Source organism: Salmo salar, chromosome 06 (assembly GCF_965601325.2).
Source record: "Salmo salar chromosome 06, fSalSal1, whole genome shotgun sequence".
NCBI lineage: Eukaryota > Metazoa > Chordata > Actinopteri > Salmoniformes > Salmonidae > Salmo > Salmo salar.
In genome coordinates, this window is record NC_138296.1 from 87140694 (window position 1) to 87158659 (window position 17966).

Consider the following 17966-nt stretch of genomic DNA (forward strand, 5'->3'; position numbering starts at 1 on the left):
AGAACCAAACAGTAATAATGGGACTAGAACCCAGTTCATATTGAGAGCTAGTTCTACCTACAGTAGTTGAATTAGAACCAAACAGTAATAATGGGACTAGAACCCAGTTAATGTAGAGAGCTAGTTCTACCTACTGTAGTTGAATTAGAACCTAACAGTAATAATGGGACTAGAACCCAGTTAATATAGAGAGCTAGTTCTACCTACTGTAGTTGACTGTTGGTCACTCTGGATAAGGGTGTCTGCTAAATGACTAAGATGTCATGTGGATTCTGCCACTGATTGGAAATGGAAAACAGAGGGTGGCGTCTTGTCCTAGTTAATCTCTCGGAGTGGAAGAGGAATAATGGACCCTAAATACTCCCAATGGAATAGGCAGGAAGCAGCCTAGTCTTCAGTGAGCACTGGAGTACAGTTAGAGCTGACGTACTGAAGGGTCTGCCGACGTCAGGTGGTGTCTCTTTTGGGCTGTACAATTTTAACAGAAGGTGCAGTGAGATAGAGGTTAGAGGCATGTCAGTGACCAAAAGGTAGTTAGTTTCAAATCCCAGGTCTCATGACCATAATCTACCGGGTGAACTTGGTTGATGTGTTTGAATGTATATAACATGTATTTGACCCAGGTCGGCAGGCTTGATGGTGGACATTGCAGTCCATCCAATTATCGTGAACGACTGGCTGTTATTTAAAGACTTGGGACGTGTGATGTAGTTCATTACGTGACTTGTCTCATGTTAATGTGTGTGTGGTTCACTGGCATGGCATGACGGCAGGTGCTCAGTCTGGAGAATCTGGAAGCACTTGATGAATCAGAAAGAGAGGAGGGAGTGTTTTTTTCTTGTCGTCCACTTCATCATTCTCTTCATTTTGTCTTTGCGTAGGTTAGCAGAGCATGGTGTAACACTCCAGTAGTTATATGAGAGGATGGCCCTTGACCTTTTAACAGCAGCACATTGACTACTACTTGACCATTCAAGAGCAGCTCACTGACTACACCTACTGACCCGTAGAGACGAGCGTACAAGAAGTGAAAAGTCAACACGCTCTTTCACATCATCTCTCTGTCTCTCATCTCCCTCTACTGTATTTGAGTAGAGAAACCCAATATGGCAGCATGGTGCACATTGTCCATCCAAAGAGCCCTGCCCTGCTGCTTATTTGAGGAGCAGCTGGGAGATGAGAGGTTTATACCAGGAGAGGAAGGGGCCAGGCCAGGGCTGGGAGATGAGAGGTTTATACCAGGAGAGGAAGGGGCCAGGCCTGGATAGGGCTGGGAGATGAGAGGTTTATACCAGGAGAGGAAGGGGCCAGGCCTGGATAGGGCTGGGAGATGAGAGGTTTATACCAGGAGAGGAAGGGGCCAGGCCTGGATAGGGCTGGGAGATGAGAGGTTTATACCAGGAGAGGAAGGGGCCAGGCCTGGATAGGGCTGGGAGATGAGAGGTTTATACCAGGAGAGGAAGGGGCCAGGCCTGGATAGGGCTGGGAGATGAGAGGTTTATACCAGGAGAGGAAGGGGCCAGGCCTGGATAGGGCTGGGAGGTGAGAGGTTTATACCAGGAGAGGAAGGGGCCAGGCCTGGATAGGGCTGGGAGGTGAGAGGTTTATACCAGGAGAGGAAGGGGCCAGGCCTGGATAGGGCTGGGAGATGAGAGGTTTATACCAGGAGAGGAAGGGGCCAGGCCTGGATAGGGCTGGGAGGTGAGAGGTTTATACCAGGAGAGGAAGGGGCCAGGATAGAGCTAGAGAGAAGAATGGAATGAAATTGATTCAATGAAACACAAGTCAGTTTGTTTGACCCTGTCAGTAGACCATGACTGTCTTTTTTCTGTTTAATGAATATTTGATTAGTTTGTGCCATGGGAGAACATACTGTAATTGTGTTATATCATTATGTACTCTGGTGAATTCAAGATCTGTCTCACCCCTCTAATGGGTTTGATGGCTGTATTTTGTTTTATTATACCACAGTCCATCCGTATCAAAGACTAGTAACCTTATTGTATCAATAAATTATTTTTCTCATTCTATGAAAGAAAAAAACAGAACATTTGGAAATCCATCAAAATCTAACAAAAGGCCAAGAACCTCTTTTTAGCTCAACTGAAGAGTTGCAAATTACTTTGGCCTCCTCGAAGAAAGAAAAAAAGTACAAAATTATCCCTTTTTCCAGCAAGGTTTATTCCCTAGCATTTCTCTGAAAATGTCGCAGCGCAGTTCAAATGCTGTACAGATGGCAAGCGGGCGGTCATTAGCAGAAGGTGTCCCTTAATCCCTCTCTATAGCTACAGCCTGCTTTACACGTCAGTGTTTGGTTTGGTGGAAAGCTTCTCAATTTTTCCAAATGTTTTTCCCTATCTAAAATAGTCAGTATTTCTTTTTTTATTATCTACTACTAACTTCTCTGTTATTTTCTGAAAGTCACATTACGTCTTGAGCATGGGAAAATATCACCACCACACAACAAAAGGTTGACATAGATGTAAGTATACATTTGTTATTCACACCCCTTGTCTTTTTTTTACATTTTGTTGTGTTACAGCCTGAATTAAAAAAATTTATTCAATTGAGATATTTTGGCACTGGCCTACACACACACACACACACAACACCCCATAATGTAAAAGCGGAAATCTTTTTTTCAGCATTTTTACAAATGAATTAAAAATGAAAAGCTGAAATGTCTTGAATCAATAAGTATTCAACCCTTTTGTTATGGCAAGCCTAAATAAGTTCAGGTGTAAAATGTTGCTTAACAAGTCACATAATAAGTTGCATGGACTGTGTGCAATAATAGTGTTTAAATGATTTCTGAATGACTACCTCATCTCTGTACCCCACACATATAATTATCAGTATGGTCCCCCAGTCGAGCAGTGCATTTCAAACACAGATTCAATTACAAAGACCAGGGAAGTTTTCCAATCCCTCGCGAAGAAGGGCTACTATAGGTAGATGTGTAAAAATAAAAAAAGCAGACATTGAATATCCCTTTGAGCATGGTGAAGTTATTAATTACACTTTGGATGGTGTATCAATACACCCAATCACTACAAAGATACAGGCTTCCTTCCTAACTCATTTGCCGGAGAGGAAGGAAACCACTCAGGGATTTCACCATGAGGCCAATGGTGACTTTAAAAGTTACAGCGTTTAATGGCTGTGATAGGAGAAAACTGAAGATAGATCAACAACATTGGGGGGGGGGGCGGGTTTGTTATCAACATTTTGAAGGCACACTACAAATATATCCCAGTTTGATGTCTTTGTACATGAATTACACTTCTAATTTATGTACAGTATACACACACTGTGTACAAAACATTAAGGACACCTGCTCTTTCCATGACAGACTGACCAGGTGAATCCAGGTGAAAGCTATGATCCCTTCTTGATGTCACTTGTTAAGTCCACTTCAAATCAGTGTAGATGATTTTTAAGCCTTGAGACAATTGAGACCTGGATTGTGTGTGTGCCATTCAGAGGGTGAATGGGCAAGACAAAAGATTTAAGTGCCTTTGAACAGGGTACAATAGTAGGTGCCAGGCGCACAGGTTTGAGTGTATCAAGAACTGCAACGCTGCTGGGCTTTTTACACTCAGTTTCCCATGTATCAAGAATGGTCCACCAACCAAAGAACATCCAGCCAACTTGACACAACTGTGTGAAGCATTGGAGTCAACATGGGCCAGCATCCCTGTGGACCACATGGACTTTGTGGAGTCCATGTCCTGATGAATTCAGGCTGTTCTGGGGGGGGATGCAACTCATTATTCAGTTCCTAATGTTTTGTATACTCAGTGTACACAGCTATTGTGGAGCATTTAGGAATGCAGTATTTCCCTGTCTGAAGTCGGGTGTCGTTTTTAAATCGCACTGGGGCTGATCTGTAATACAGTGCCAGGACAATATCCAGGAGTCTCACAGGAATCTCTGGTACTTTTTACTTCCATAGGTGTGAAGTTTGAGAATTAAAATATCACATTTCAGACCTATGTCAAAGTTCTCCTTTTTCTTTAGCTCTGTAAGTAGTGAAGATATTTTAGAGTTCCAGTTACTGTCAAAAAAAAATATATAATTTTTGGTCTGGTATGTATGATTAATCAATTTAATAAATGTGATATATCAATGATAACCATAATCCACCAGAGATTATTATTTTTTGGACCCAACTCTGGTTCATCTCAAGTTTAATCAAACATGTAAATAAACTTAGCTTTCTGATGAAACTGATATTTAGCAACAGTTTCAACACCCACTTAATCTTTAGAATAAACAACAACAGAAGTGCCCAAACAGGATATCATATCCTAAAGAAGTTTCGGTGCAATTGACAAGAATATCTCACCGACACATAATATTCCGCAACAGATTAATTGCAAAAACAATATCACAGCCGAAATGATGAAAACATTCAAACACGTGTAAAAGTGCAGAGAAAATACTAGATTGCTGTAAAGTATCCCAACAGTTCACTTCTAACATCCAGCTGCAACACTGTGGCTCCTCTCCCCTAACCAATCAAACCGCCACTGGGACCACCGTGGTCCTCTCTGATCCCCCCGGCTGAGTTAGGGCTCACGTTTCCAGGCTATGGCTTTCCTCAGGACTGGGCTGTTGTGAGGCCGGCTGAATGTATGTGTGACCAGACCCAGAATACTCCTGCAGGTGAATGGGTACCTCCTCTGGTCCTCCTGTCCTCTTCCTGTCAGTGTCTCTCTTTTTACCCCCCTGGCACACCCTACTGCTACCCTTTGAACTGACTGCTTGCCCTCTGAAGAGCTGCGCCCGACGCTGGCACAGCCCCACCTTACTGAGCAGGATAAAGACATCCCCCCTAAAAGCCTTGGTGAAGATGGCGTACAGGAAGGGGTTGGCACAGGAGTTGAGAGGGTAGAAGAGCACCAGTAGGATCTTAGAGTTGGACACGGTGATAAGCGGCCGGTCAACAACGGCCGACATGGCGTAAAACGAGATGGGCGCCATACACAGGAAGTCAGTGAAGATGAGGATGGCCATGCGTTTGGCAATGTTGGTGTCTTTAGACCCTGAGCAGTAGTAAGGGTTGTGCACGGCGTAGTAGATCTTCATGTAACAGGTACAGATCACCAGGAATGCCAGGATGTTTAGGATCAAGACTGAGACAATGTAGACCTGGGCCATGGTGGACTGGGTATCCATGGGCAGGCAGATACTGACCTGATAGATAAAGATCAAATAAATCACCAATCAATACATCAATCAATTAATACATAAAGAAAGAAAACAAAGATTTTTGGGGGGATGGATCCTTCAATCAACCAATCAATTAATCAATACTGACCTTCTGGTAGCTGCTAACACCCACTAGGGGGAGCATCGCTAGGAGGAGGCAGAACAACCATCCAGCCAGCATCACAGCAGTGGCGTGTGGCAGACGCAACTTCCTGTCCAGCCTCATGGCGAACGTTATTGCGTACCACCTCTCTAGTGTAATCACCGTCAGCGTATACACCGACAGCTCGCTGGCGAACACCGTGAAGAACCCCGCCAACCCGCAGCCCGGCCCCGTCTGCCAGTCGATGGCGTGGTTGTAGTACTCCGCCTGGGTGTGAAGGTCCACTGAGGCGATGAGGAGGAGATATATCCCCATGCAGAGGTCAGCGAAGGCCAGGTGACACATGAGGAAGCGTGAGACGGAGAGCTTGTAGTGGGAGGTGAGGAGGACCAGTAGCACCACCATGTTACCTACTACAGCCAGCAGAGACACAAACCACACAGACACACGCAGGAAGCTGAAGCCCATGATGTCCTCGCACGGGTTGAAATCGTCGGGTGCAGGGGCGCAGGTCACCTCCTCGCCCTCCTCACAGACCACGTAGTCATAGCGATTGTCAAAGTCCTGGCTGGTGTCCTCCTGCGGGTTCTGTAAGATGAGACAATTGCCTTGCTCAAGTGCACAACGGCAGGACATGGTATCAAAGAAATTAAAAAATATATATATTTGATTTTTCATTCCTTTCCACTCCACATACAAAGTTATACATACGAACAACTTACAGATGCACACAATGGCTACATCTCATCTGCCCAGACCCGCATGCTCACACTCCCGTCCCCAGTGCGTGCCCGGTCACGCTCCCGTCCCCAGTGCCTGCCCGCTCACGCTCCCGTCCCCAGTGCCTGCCCGGTCACGCTCCCGTCCCCAGTGCGTGCCCGGTCACGCTCCCGTCCCCAGTGCGTGCCCGGTCACGCTCCCGTCCCCAGTGCGTGCCCGGTCACGCTCCCGTCCCCAGTGCCTGCCCGGTCACGCTCCCGTCCCCAGTGCGTGCCCGGTCACGCTCCCGTCCCCAGTGCCTGCCCGGTCACGCTCCCGTCCCCAGTGCCTGCCCGGTCACGCTCCCGTCCCCAGTGCCTGCCCGGTCACGCTCCCGTCCCCAGTGCGTGCCCGGTCACGCTCCCGTCCCCAGTGCGTGCCCGGTCACACTCCCGTCCCTTGTGCCCGGTCACACTCCCGTCCCTTGTGCCTGGTCACACTCCCGTCCCTTGTGCCTGGTCACACTCCCGTCCCTTGTGCCTGGTCACACTCCCGTCCCTTGTGCCTGGTCACACTCCCGTCCCTTGTGCCTGGTCACACTCCCGTCCCTTGTGCCTGGTCACACTCCCGTCCCTTGTGCCTGGTCACACTCCCGTCCCTTGTGCCTGGTCACACTCCCGTCCCTTGTGCCTGGTCACACTCCCGCCCCTAGTGCCTGGTCACACTCCCGTCCCTAGTGCCTGGTCACACTCCCGTCCCTAGTGCCTGGTCACATTCCCATCCCTTGTGCCTGCATTATTGTTTTCCATTTGGCCTTAAATTATGTTAATGATGGCAGATTGATTGCTTTCCAAGTTTTTAGTATACGTATCTCACTACACCTGCTCACACTCCCGTCCCCAGTGTCTACGTATGTCTTGAAATGTCCAGAATAAAAGTATGTTTATATTGTAATACTTCTGACAGCCAACTTTCTAGCTCCACCCACAACTTCCAGACCTTAAAGCATTCCCAGAAAGCATGGATCATACTAGTTTTACACTTAGGACATTTGTGAATTTTGTCTCTTGTATAATACATTCTAAACATTAGTTTATACTAGATTAAGCGTACATTTTCTTTAACTGTAATTTGGTTAGATATGCTCCAACTGTCTGTCCATCTTGTGCTAACAAGTTATTTTTAAGTCTTGGTTCCAATAGTTCATATTTTTTTCTGAGAGATTGTCAGTTGGATATGCTCTCTGCGAGGTTTTGTATATCTTACCTATTATATGAACATCCTTTTCTGACTCAAATATGATTCCCTCAAGGTTGCTCTGATGTCCAAAAGATTTCAAGTCTAAATTTTAGTGATATGTAACTTTTAAGTATTAAAGATACCCTCTGGTTTCCGGCCCACCCCCCACCAGATACCCTCTGGTTTCCGGCCCACCCCCCACCAGATTTTCCCACAGTCAGTGCTGGGATTCAAACAGGTGATCCCCTCTTACCTTCAGCGTCTCCCCGAAGCCCACGTCATCGTCCGGCTGCCCACCGAAGTAGGCGTGGTAGTTGAGGCTGCTGTGGAAGTCTTTCCAGGGGTCTCCCTGGGTATCTCTGAAGCCCCCCTCACTGGGCTCCTGGTCGGCTGTGTCTGCAGTGGGGTCTCCCTGAAGGGATGGGACTGTGAGAGGACCTACGGACCTCTTCTGCTGCTGGTCGTAGAATGCTGTCAGGTTACAGATGATGTACTCCAGGTATCTGCAATATCCAGGCCGGGTTACTGAAAAAGCCTTTTGTGACGCGTGACTTTGACGAAGGGCTTTCTGAATACAGTTTGATTGAGATCAAATTTGATTGATAGATGAATGTGTTTTTGTGAGCAATAATTATTGTATGTGAAAGAATCAGTTGAGTATGTGACGGACATTGTAAGTTGCAACATTAAAAATGGTGAATGTCGGTAAGTTGAAGTTGAGTGAAAACAAATAAATGCAAAATACCTCTTCATACACTCCTGGGTCCGGCAATCATATTAATTATATACCCAGTTAAATAAGAAAAACGTATGAATATTTTGAGAGGGTCATTAGTCTTGCTCAGACGTTGGCCTTCCTACAATAACAGTGTTGACTGACAGTAATTAAAGCTGCATAATAAAAAAGTGTAGGTAAACGCGTCAGAGTTGAATTCACGCCAATAACATCCACACTGAAGTAGTACAGCTGTGCCATTGAACAGCCATTCATCATACTGTAACTTTACTCAATGCACAATACAGTACAGTACCAGGGATGGTAAGTCTACAATACACACTACTACACTACAGTACAGTACCAGGGATGGTAAGTCTACAATACACACTACTACACTACAGTACAGTACCAGGGTTGGTAAGTCTACAATACACACTACTACACTACAGTACAGTACCAGGGTTGGTAAGTCTACAATACACACTACTACAGTACAGTACAGTACCAGGGTTGGTAAGTCTACAATACACACTACACTACAGTACCAGGGTTGGTAAGTCTACAATACACACTACTACAGTATAGTACCAGGGTTGGTAGGTCTACAATACACACTACTACACTACAGTATAGTACCAGGGTTGGTAAGCCTACAATACACACTACTGCACTACAGTACAGTACCAGGGTTGGTAAGTCTACAATACACACTACTGCACTACAGTACCAGGGTTGGTAAGTCTACAATACACACTACTACACTACAGTATAGTACCAGGGTTGGTAAGTCTACAATACACACTCCTACACTACAGTACAGTACCAGGGTTGGTAAGTCTACAATACACACTACTACAGTACAGTACCAGGGTGGCAAGTCCACAATACACACTACTACAGTACACTACAGTACCAGGGTTGGTAAGTCTACAATACACACTACTACAGTACAGTACCAGAGTTGGTAAGTCTACAATACACATTACTACACTACAGTACAGTATAGTACCAGGGTTGGTAAGTCTACAATACACACTACTACACTACAGTACAGTATAGTACCAGGGTTGGTAAGTCTACAATACACACTACTACACTACAATATAGTACCAGGGTTGGTAAGTCTACAATACACACTACTACAGTACAGTACCAGGGTTGGTAAGTCTACAATACACACTACTACAGTACACTACAGTACCAGGGTTGGTAAGTCTACAATACACACTACTACAGTACAGTACCAGGGTTGGTAAGTCTACAATACACACTACTACACTACAGTATAGTACCAGGGTTGGTAAGTCAACAATACACACTACTACAGTACAGTACCAGGGTTGATAAGTCTACAATACACACTACTACACTACAGTACCAGGGTTGGTAAGTCAACAATACACACTACTACACTACAGTACATGGCTTGGTAAGTCTACAATACACACTACTACAGTACAGTACCAGGGTTGGTAAGTCTACAATACACACTACTACACTACAGTACCAGGGTTGGTAAGTCTACAATACACACTACTACAGTACAGTACCAGGGTGGCAAGTCCACAATACACACTACTACAGTACAGTACAGTACCAGGGTTGGTAAGTCTACAATGCACACTACTACACTACAGTACCAGGGTTGGTAAGTCTACAATACACACTACTACACTACAGTACCAGGGTTGGTAAGTCTACAATACACACTACTACACTACAGTACCAGGGTTGGTAAGCCTACAATACACACTACTACACTACAGTACCAGGGTTGGTAAGTCTACAATACACACTACTACACTACAGTATAGTACCAGGGTTGGTAAGTCCACAATACACACTACTACAGTACACTACAGTACCAGGGTTGGTAAGTCTACAATACACACTACTACAGTACAGTACCAGAGTTGGTAAGTCTACAATACACATTACTACAGTACAGTATAGTACCAGGGTTGGTAAGTCTACAATACACACTACTGCACTACAGTACAGTATAGTACCAGGGTTGGTAAGTCTACAATACACACTACTACACTACAATATAGTACCAGGGTTGGTAAGTCTACAATACACACTACTACAGTACACTACAGTACCAGGGTTGGTAAGTCTACAATACACACTACTACAGTACAGTACCAGGGTTGGTAAGTCTACAATACACACTACTACACTACAGTATAGTACCAGGGTTGGTAAGTCAACAATACACACTACTACAGTACAGTACCAGGGTTGATAAGTCTACAATACACACTACTACACTACAGTACCAGGGTTGGTAAGTCAACAATACACACTACTACAGTACAGTACCAGGGTTGGTAAGTCTACAATACACACTACTACACTACAGTACAGTACCAGGGATGGTAAGTCTACAATACACACTACTACACTACAGTGCAGTACCAGGGTTGGTAAGTCTACAATACACACTACTACACTACAGTACAGTACCAGGGTTGGTAAGTCTACAATACACACTACTACAGTACAGTACAGTACCAGGGTTGGTAAGTCTACAATACACACTACACTACAGTACCAGGGTTGGTAAGTCTACAATACACACTACTACAGTATAGTACCAGGGTTGGTAGGTCTACAATACACACTACTACACTACAGTATAGTACCAGGGTTGGTAAGCCTACAATACACACTACTACACTACAGTACAGTACCAGGGTTGGTAAGTCTACAATACACACTACTGCACTACAGTACCAGGGTTGGTAAGTCTACAATACACACTACTACACTACAGTATAGTACCAGGGTTGGTAAGTCTACAATACACACTCCTACACTACAGTACAGTACCAGGGTTGGTAAGTCTACAATACACACTACTACAGTACAGTACCAGGGTGGCAAGTCCACAATACACACTACTACAGTACACTACAGTACCAGGGTTGGTAAGTCTACAATACACACTACTACAGTACAGTACCAGAGTTGGTAAGTCTACAATACACATTACTACACTACAGTACAGTATAGTACCAGGGTTGGTAAGTCTACAATACACACTACTACACTACAATATAGTACCAGGGTTGGTAAGTCTACAATACACACTACTACAGTACAGTACCAGGGTTGGTAAGTCTACAATACACACTACTACAGTACACTACAGTACCAGGGTTGGTAAGTCTACAATACACACTACTACACTACAGTACCAGGGTTGGTAAGTCTACAATACACACTACTACACTACAGTATAGTACCAGGGTTGGTAAGTCAACAATACACACTACTACACTACAGTACCTGGCTTGGTAAGTCTACAATACACACTACTACACTACAGTACCAGGGTTGGTAAGTCTACAATACACACTACTACACTACAGTACCAGGGTTGGTAAGTCTACAATACACACTACTACACTACAGTACCAGGGTTGGTAAGTCTACAATACACACTACTACACTACAGTACCAGGGTTGGTAAGTCTACAATACACACTACTACACTACAGTACCAGGGTTGGTAAGTCTACAATACACACTACTACAGTACAGTACCAGGGTTGGTAAGTCTACAATACACACTACTACACTACAGTACCAGGGTTGGTAAGCCTACAATACACACTACTACACTACAGTACCAGGGTTGGTAAGTCTACAATACACACTACTACACTACCTGGGTTGGTAAGTCTACAATACACACTACTACACTACCAGGGTTGGTAAGTCTACCATACACACTACTACACTACAGTACAGTACCAGGGTTGGTAAGTCTACAATACACACTCCTACACTACAGTACAGTACCAGGGTTGGTAAGTCTACAATACACACTACTACAGTACAGTACCAGGGTGGCAAGTCCACAATACACACTACTACAGTACACTACAGTACCAGGGTTGGTAAGTCTACAATACACACTACTACAGTACAGTACCAGAGTTGGTAAGTCTACAATACACATTACTACACTACAGTACAGTATAGTACCAGGGTTGGTAAGTCTACAATACACACTACTACACTACAATATAGTACCAGGGTTGGTAAGTCTACAATACACACTACTACAGTACACTACAGCACCAGGGTTGGTAAGTCTACAATACACACTACTACAGTACAGTACCAGGGTTGGTAAGTCTACAATACACACTACTACACTACAGTATAGTACCAGGGTTGGTAAGTCAACAATACACACTACTACAGTACAGTACCAGGGTTGATAAGTCTACAATACACACTACTACACTACAGTACCAGGGTTGGTAAGTCAACAATACACACTACTACACTACAGTACCTGGCTTGGTAAGTCTACAATACACACTACTACAGTACAGTACCAGGGTTGGTAAGTCTACAATACACACTACTACACTACAGTACCAGGGTTGGTAAGTCTACAATACACACTACTACAGTACAGTACCAGGGTGGCAAGTCCACAATACACACTACTACAGTACAGTACAGTACCAGGGTTGGTAAGTCTACAATGCACACTACTACACTACAGTACCAGGGTTGGTAAGTCTACAATACACACTACTACACTACAGTACCAGGGTTGGTAAGTCTACAATACACACTACACTACAGTACCAGGGTGGGTAAGTCTTCAATACACACTACTACAGTACAGTACCAGGGTTGGTAAGTCTACAATACACACTACTACACTACAGTACCAGGGTTGGTAAGCCTACAATACACACTACAGTACCAGGGTTGGTAAGTCTACAATACACACTACTACACTACCTGGGTTGGTAAGTCTACAATACACACTACTACACTACCTGGGTTGGTAAGTCTACAATACACACTACTACACTACCAGGGTTGGTAAGTCTACAATACACACTACTACACTACAGTACCAGGGTTGTAAGCCTACTTCACTCTATAATTTGCTTTTCATTTACCAAACCATCATTATCATCAAGTTTACTGGTTCATGTGTCTACAGTTTAAGGATCCAAGTGTTATTTATTTACAAACTCCTAGACAGAATAACAAATTATCATGTGTTAACCACACAAACAGCAACTCAACAAAAACATCACCAAACACACGTTGCAAGCCTTTCTAGCCTGGTCCCAGATCTGTTTGTGCTGTATAGTCAATTTATATAGTTGTTATCATGTTTGGAATGACAATGACCATAGTTGTTGGCAAGAAAGCACAAACAGGTCTGGGACCAGGCTAAGGCCTTTCACATCTCCCATATAAATGAACTCGCATAGAGTTAGGAATTAGAATGGACATGAACCTTTTTATGACGGTATAAAAGGTTAGCCATTTTGATAAGGGAGTTGGTCACTCAGTGCTGTGATAAGATATTGTGTAAAACAATGAATTTGAAGATATTGTGCACAGTAAGTTTATTAGCTAGCTAGCCAGCCAGCCAGTTTTACTGCAATGATTACGTGCATTTTCAAATTAACTGCCAATATGCCAACATTCCATACAAAGAATGCAGTCGAGCCACAGATGACAGGACTTAGACAAGTTGTAAATGCAACAAGTACTGATCTTGTATCATATAATAACACTTCCCAAGAAAACTATAATGTAGACATTTATGGTCTGTTAACATAATATGTATAAACTATACAGTTTATAAAAGGTTAAATACAAATGTTCTGTATGAATAGCCTCTAAAAAGATAAATATATTTAGACTAAAATATAAAACATGTATAATCCATATAATATATTGTAGAGGCTATTCAAATAAAATTGTATTTGTTACATGCGCTGAATACAACAGTGAAATGCTTACTTTCTATTTACACAGAACATTTGTATACTTTGTATAGGTTTTATTCAAATGTTCTGTATAAATAGCCTCTAAAATGTATGACATAGCCTCTATAATAGAATCTCTATTCTAACTCACCCTCGTTTCTTCTTGAGGTTCTTGAAGCCGCAGCAGTGAGAGGGGTAGGTGAGGTCAGCGGTGGTCAGGTGTTTGAAGGTTTTGATTGGCGGAAGCTTCTTGAGGTTCCAGGCGCTGCGGGCCATCAGCTCCCTGAGAGACTCCAGCCCTGCCGTGGGGAGGGACGACACGGCCGTCAGGGACACGTCACTGTTAGGGAAGACAGACACGACAGCTGGAGGTTACTGAGGGCTCATAAAGGGGGTCCTGACTAGAGGTCGACCGATTATGATTTTTCAACGCCGATACCGACTATTGGAGGACCAAAAAAAGCTGATACTGATTAATTGACTTATAAGATATATATCTTTATATATATATATATATATATATATATATATATATATATATAGTCATTATTATGACAATTACAACAATATTAAATTAACACTTATTTGAACTTAATATAATACATAATAAAATCAATTTAGTCTCAAATAAATAATGAAACATGTTCAATTTGGATTAAATAATGCAGAAACCCAGTGTTGGAGAAGAAAGTAAAAGTGCAATGTAAAAAAAACGTTTAATAAGTTCCTTGCTCAGAACATGAACACAGGAAAGCTGGTGGTTCCTTTTAACATGAGCCTTCAATATTCCCAGGTAAAAAGTTTTAGGTTGTAGTTATTGTAGGAATTACAGGACTATTTCTCTCTATACCATTTGTATTTCATATACCTTTGACTATTGGATGTTCTCATAGGCACTATAGTATTGCCAGCCTAATCTCGGGAGTTGATAGGCTTGAAGTCATAAACAGCGCAATGCTTGAAGCATAGCGAAGAGCTGCTGGCAAATGCAGGAAAGTGCAATTTGAATGAATGCTTACGAGCCTGCTGCTGCCTACCACTGCTCAGTCAGACTGCTCTATCAAATCATAGACTTAATCATAATAAACACACAGAAATACGAGCCTTAGGTCATTAATATGGTCAAATCCGGAAACTATCATTTCGAAAACAAAACGTTTATTCTTTCAGTAAAATACGGAACCGTTCCGTATTTTATCTAACAGGTGGCATCCTTAAGTCTAAATATTGCTGTTACATTGCACAACCTTCAATGTTATGTCATAATTATGTACAATTCTGGCAAATGAATTACGGTCTTTGTTAGGAAGAAATGGTTTTCACACAGTTCGCAATGGGCCAGGCGGCCCAAACTGCTGCATATACCCTGACTCTGCTTGCACAGAACGCAAGAGAAGTGACACAATTTCCCTAGTTAAAAGAAATTCATGTTAGCAGGTAATATTAACTAAATATGCAGGTTTAAAAATATATACTTGTGTATTGATTTTAAGAAAGGCATTGATGTTTATGGTTAGGTACACATTGGTGCAACGACAGTGCTTTTTTCGCGAATACGCTTGTTTCATTATCACCCTTTTGGCGAAGTAGGTTGTGATTCAATGAGAAATTAACAGGCACCGCATCAATTATTTGCAATGCAGGACAAGCTAGATAAATGAGTAATATCAACCATGTGTAGTTAACTAGTGATTATGTTAAGATTGATAATTTTTTTAATAAGATAAGTTGAATGCTAGCTAGCAACTTACCTTGGCTCCTTGCTGCACTCGCGTAACAGGTAGTCAGCCTGCCACGCAGTCTCCTCGTGGAGTGCAATGTAATCAGCCATAATCGGCGTCCAAAAATGCCGATTACCGATTGTTATGAAAACTTGAAATCGGCCCTAATTAAATCGGCCATTCCGATGAATCGGTCAACCTCTACTCCTGACATGCAGGGTTCATAGAGAGTTATTAAGAGGTCATAACAGTTCACAATAGTTCATACACAGAGGACAAGTAGAGTTCATACAGAGTTCATTAACAGTAAATAACAGTTCACACCACTGCCAGGAAATTGAGATGACAGCTGGAGGTCACACAGGGTCATAGAGTTTATATAGCTGGGGTCACACATATTTGGTCCCCTCTAACATGGGAGAGTGTGTGTGTGTCACGTGTCTGTCAGTGTGGGTGCCTGTGTGCCAGCGTGTGTGTCGGTGTGTGTGTGCATGAGTCAGTTTGTGTGTGTCAATGTGTGTTTGTGCGTAAAAGTGCTGGAATGGTATTCGGAATCATAGGCCAAGATGGTTCATAAACTTCACTAAAGCAGATTACACCAAGTGATAGTTTATGTTTGCCCTGTTTATGACAGCAACACCTCCTCCCCTTTTAGTTGTTTTGATATGCATGGCTACATGTTTTGCCAAACCTCCAAATCTGGGATAAACATTTTTGCCAAATGCTTATTTATTCGCCAATTGTTAGACTAGTGACATCTCTGAAATGGAATGCAAAATACCAAACCTACATCTGGTTCCTGCAATAGTGTCCACTACTCTTCCATCGTCTTTAACTAATTAAACATGCTGTTTTTCATTGTCCACCGTCGCCATGACAAAGACAGAATCTCACTGGGATATTCACAGCTACGTTACATCCATTTCTCCTAAAGCATCCTGTGTGATTACCACTACATACAGCGCATTCAGAAAATATTCAGACCCCTTGACTTTTTCCATATTTTGTTACGTTACAGCCTTATTCTAAAATGGACTAAATAGTTTTTTCCCCCTCTTCAATCTATACACAATACCCAATAATGAAACTGAAATATCACATTTACATACTGTAAGTACTCAGTACTTTGTTAAAGCACCTTCGGCAGCGTTTACAGCCTTGAGTCTTCTTGGATATGACGCTACAAGCTTGGCACACATTTATTTGGGGAGTTTCTCACATTCTCTGCAGATCCTCTCAAGCTCTGTCAGTTTGGATGGGGAGCGTCTCTCCAGAGATGTTCAATCGGGTTCAAGTGTGGGGTCGGCTGGGCAACTCAAGGACATTCAGAGACTTGTCCCTAAGTTACTCCTGCGTTGTTTTGGCTGTGTGCTTAGGGTTGTTGTCCTATTGGAAGGTGAACCTTCACCCCAGTTTGAGGTCTCTTGAGCAGGTTTTCATCAAGGATCTCTCTGTACTTTGCTCCATTCCTATTTCCCATGAGCTTGACTAGTCTCCCAGTCCCTGCTGCTGAAATACATCCCCACAGCATGACACTTTCACCACCGTGCTTCACAGTAGGGATAGTGCCAGGTTTCCTCCAGACGTGACGCTTGGTACTCAGGCCAAAGAGTTCAATCTTGGTTTCATCAGACCAGAGAATCTTGTTTCTCATGGTCTGAGAGTCCTTTAGGTGCCTTTTCGCAAACTCTAAGCGGGCTGTCATGTGCCTTTTACTGAGGAGTGGCTTCCATCTGGCCACTCTACCACAAAGGCCTGATTGGTGGAGTGCTGCAGAGATGGTTGTCCTTCTGGAAGGTTCTCCCATCTCCACAGAGGAACTCTGGAGCTCTGTCAGAGTGACCATCGGGTTCTTGATCACCTCCCTGACCAAAGCCCTTCTCCCCCGACTGCTCAGGTTGGCCAGGCCAAACTGCTCAGTTAGGAAGAGTCTTGGTGGTTCCAATCTTTTTCCATTTAAAAATGGAGGCCACTGTGTTCTTGGGGACATTCAATGCAGACATTTTTTGGTATCCTTCACCAGATCCTTGCCTCGACACAATCCTGTCTTGGAGCTCTACGGACAATTCCTTCAACCTCATGGCTTGTTTTTTGCTCTGACATGCACTGTCAACTGTGGGACCTTATTTAGACAAATGTGTGCCTTTCCAAATCATGGCCAATCAATTGAATTTACCACAGGTGGACTCCAATCAAGTTGTAGAAACATCTCAAGGATGATCAATGGAAACAGGATGCACCTGAGCTCAATTTCGAGTCTCATAGCAAAGGGTCTGAAGACTTATGTAAATAAGGTATTCATGTTTATTTGTAATACATTTGCAAGCATTTTGAAAAACCTGTTCTCGCTTTGTAATTATGGGGTATTGAGTGATGGTATTTTTGTATTAATTTAATCGATTTTAGAATAAGGCTGGAACGTGGGTGAGGGACAGAACATTAACAAGATGTTTCCTCTTCTAGCATACGAGTTAAATGACTTAACAATATTACAATAAAAAGGTAAGCCA

General features: G+C 43.2%; 1 protein-coding gene across 1 annotated transcript in view; it reads right to left on the reverse strand.

The window, feature by feature from the left end:
* Positions 1-4372: 4372 nt before the first annotated feature.
* LOC100136379 (thyrotropin receptor) overlaps positions 4373-17966 on the reverse strand; it is a 38545-nt gene continuing 24951 nt past the window's right edge. The window contains exons 9-12 of the mRNA XM_014206059.3: positions 13887-14075; positions 7509-7758; positions 5324-5905; positions 4373-5199 (exon numbers count right to left, since the gene is read on the reverse strand). Of these exons, the coding sequence (XP_014061534.3) occupies positions 4579-5199; positions 5324-5905; positions 7509-7758; positions 13887-14075 (1642 nt within the window). The 3' untranslated portion in view covers positions 4373-4578. The remainder of the gene's footprint in view (positions 5200-5323; positions 5906-7508; positions 7759-13886; positions 14076-17966) is intronic.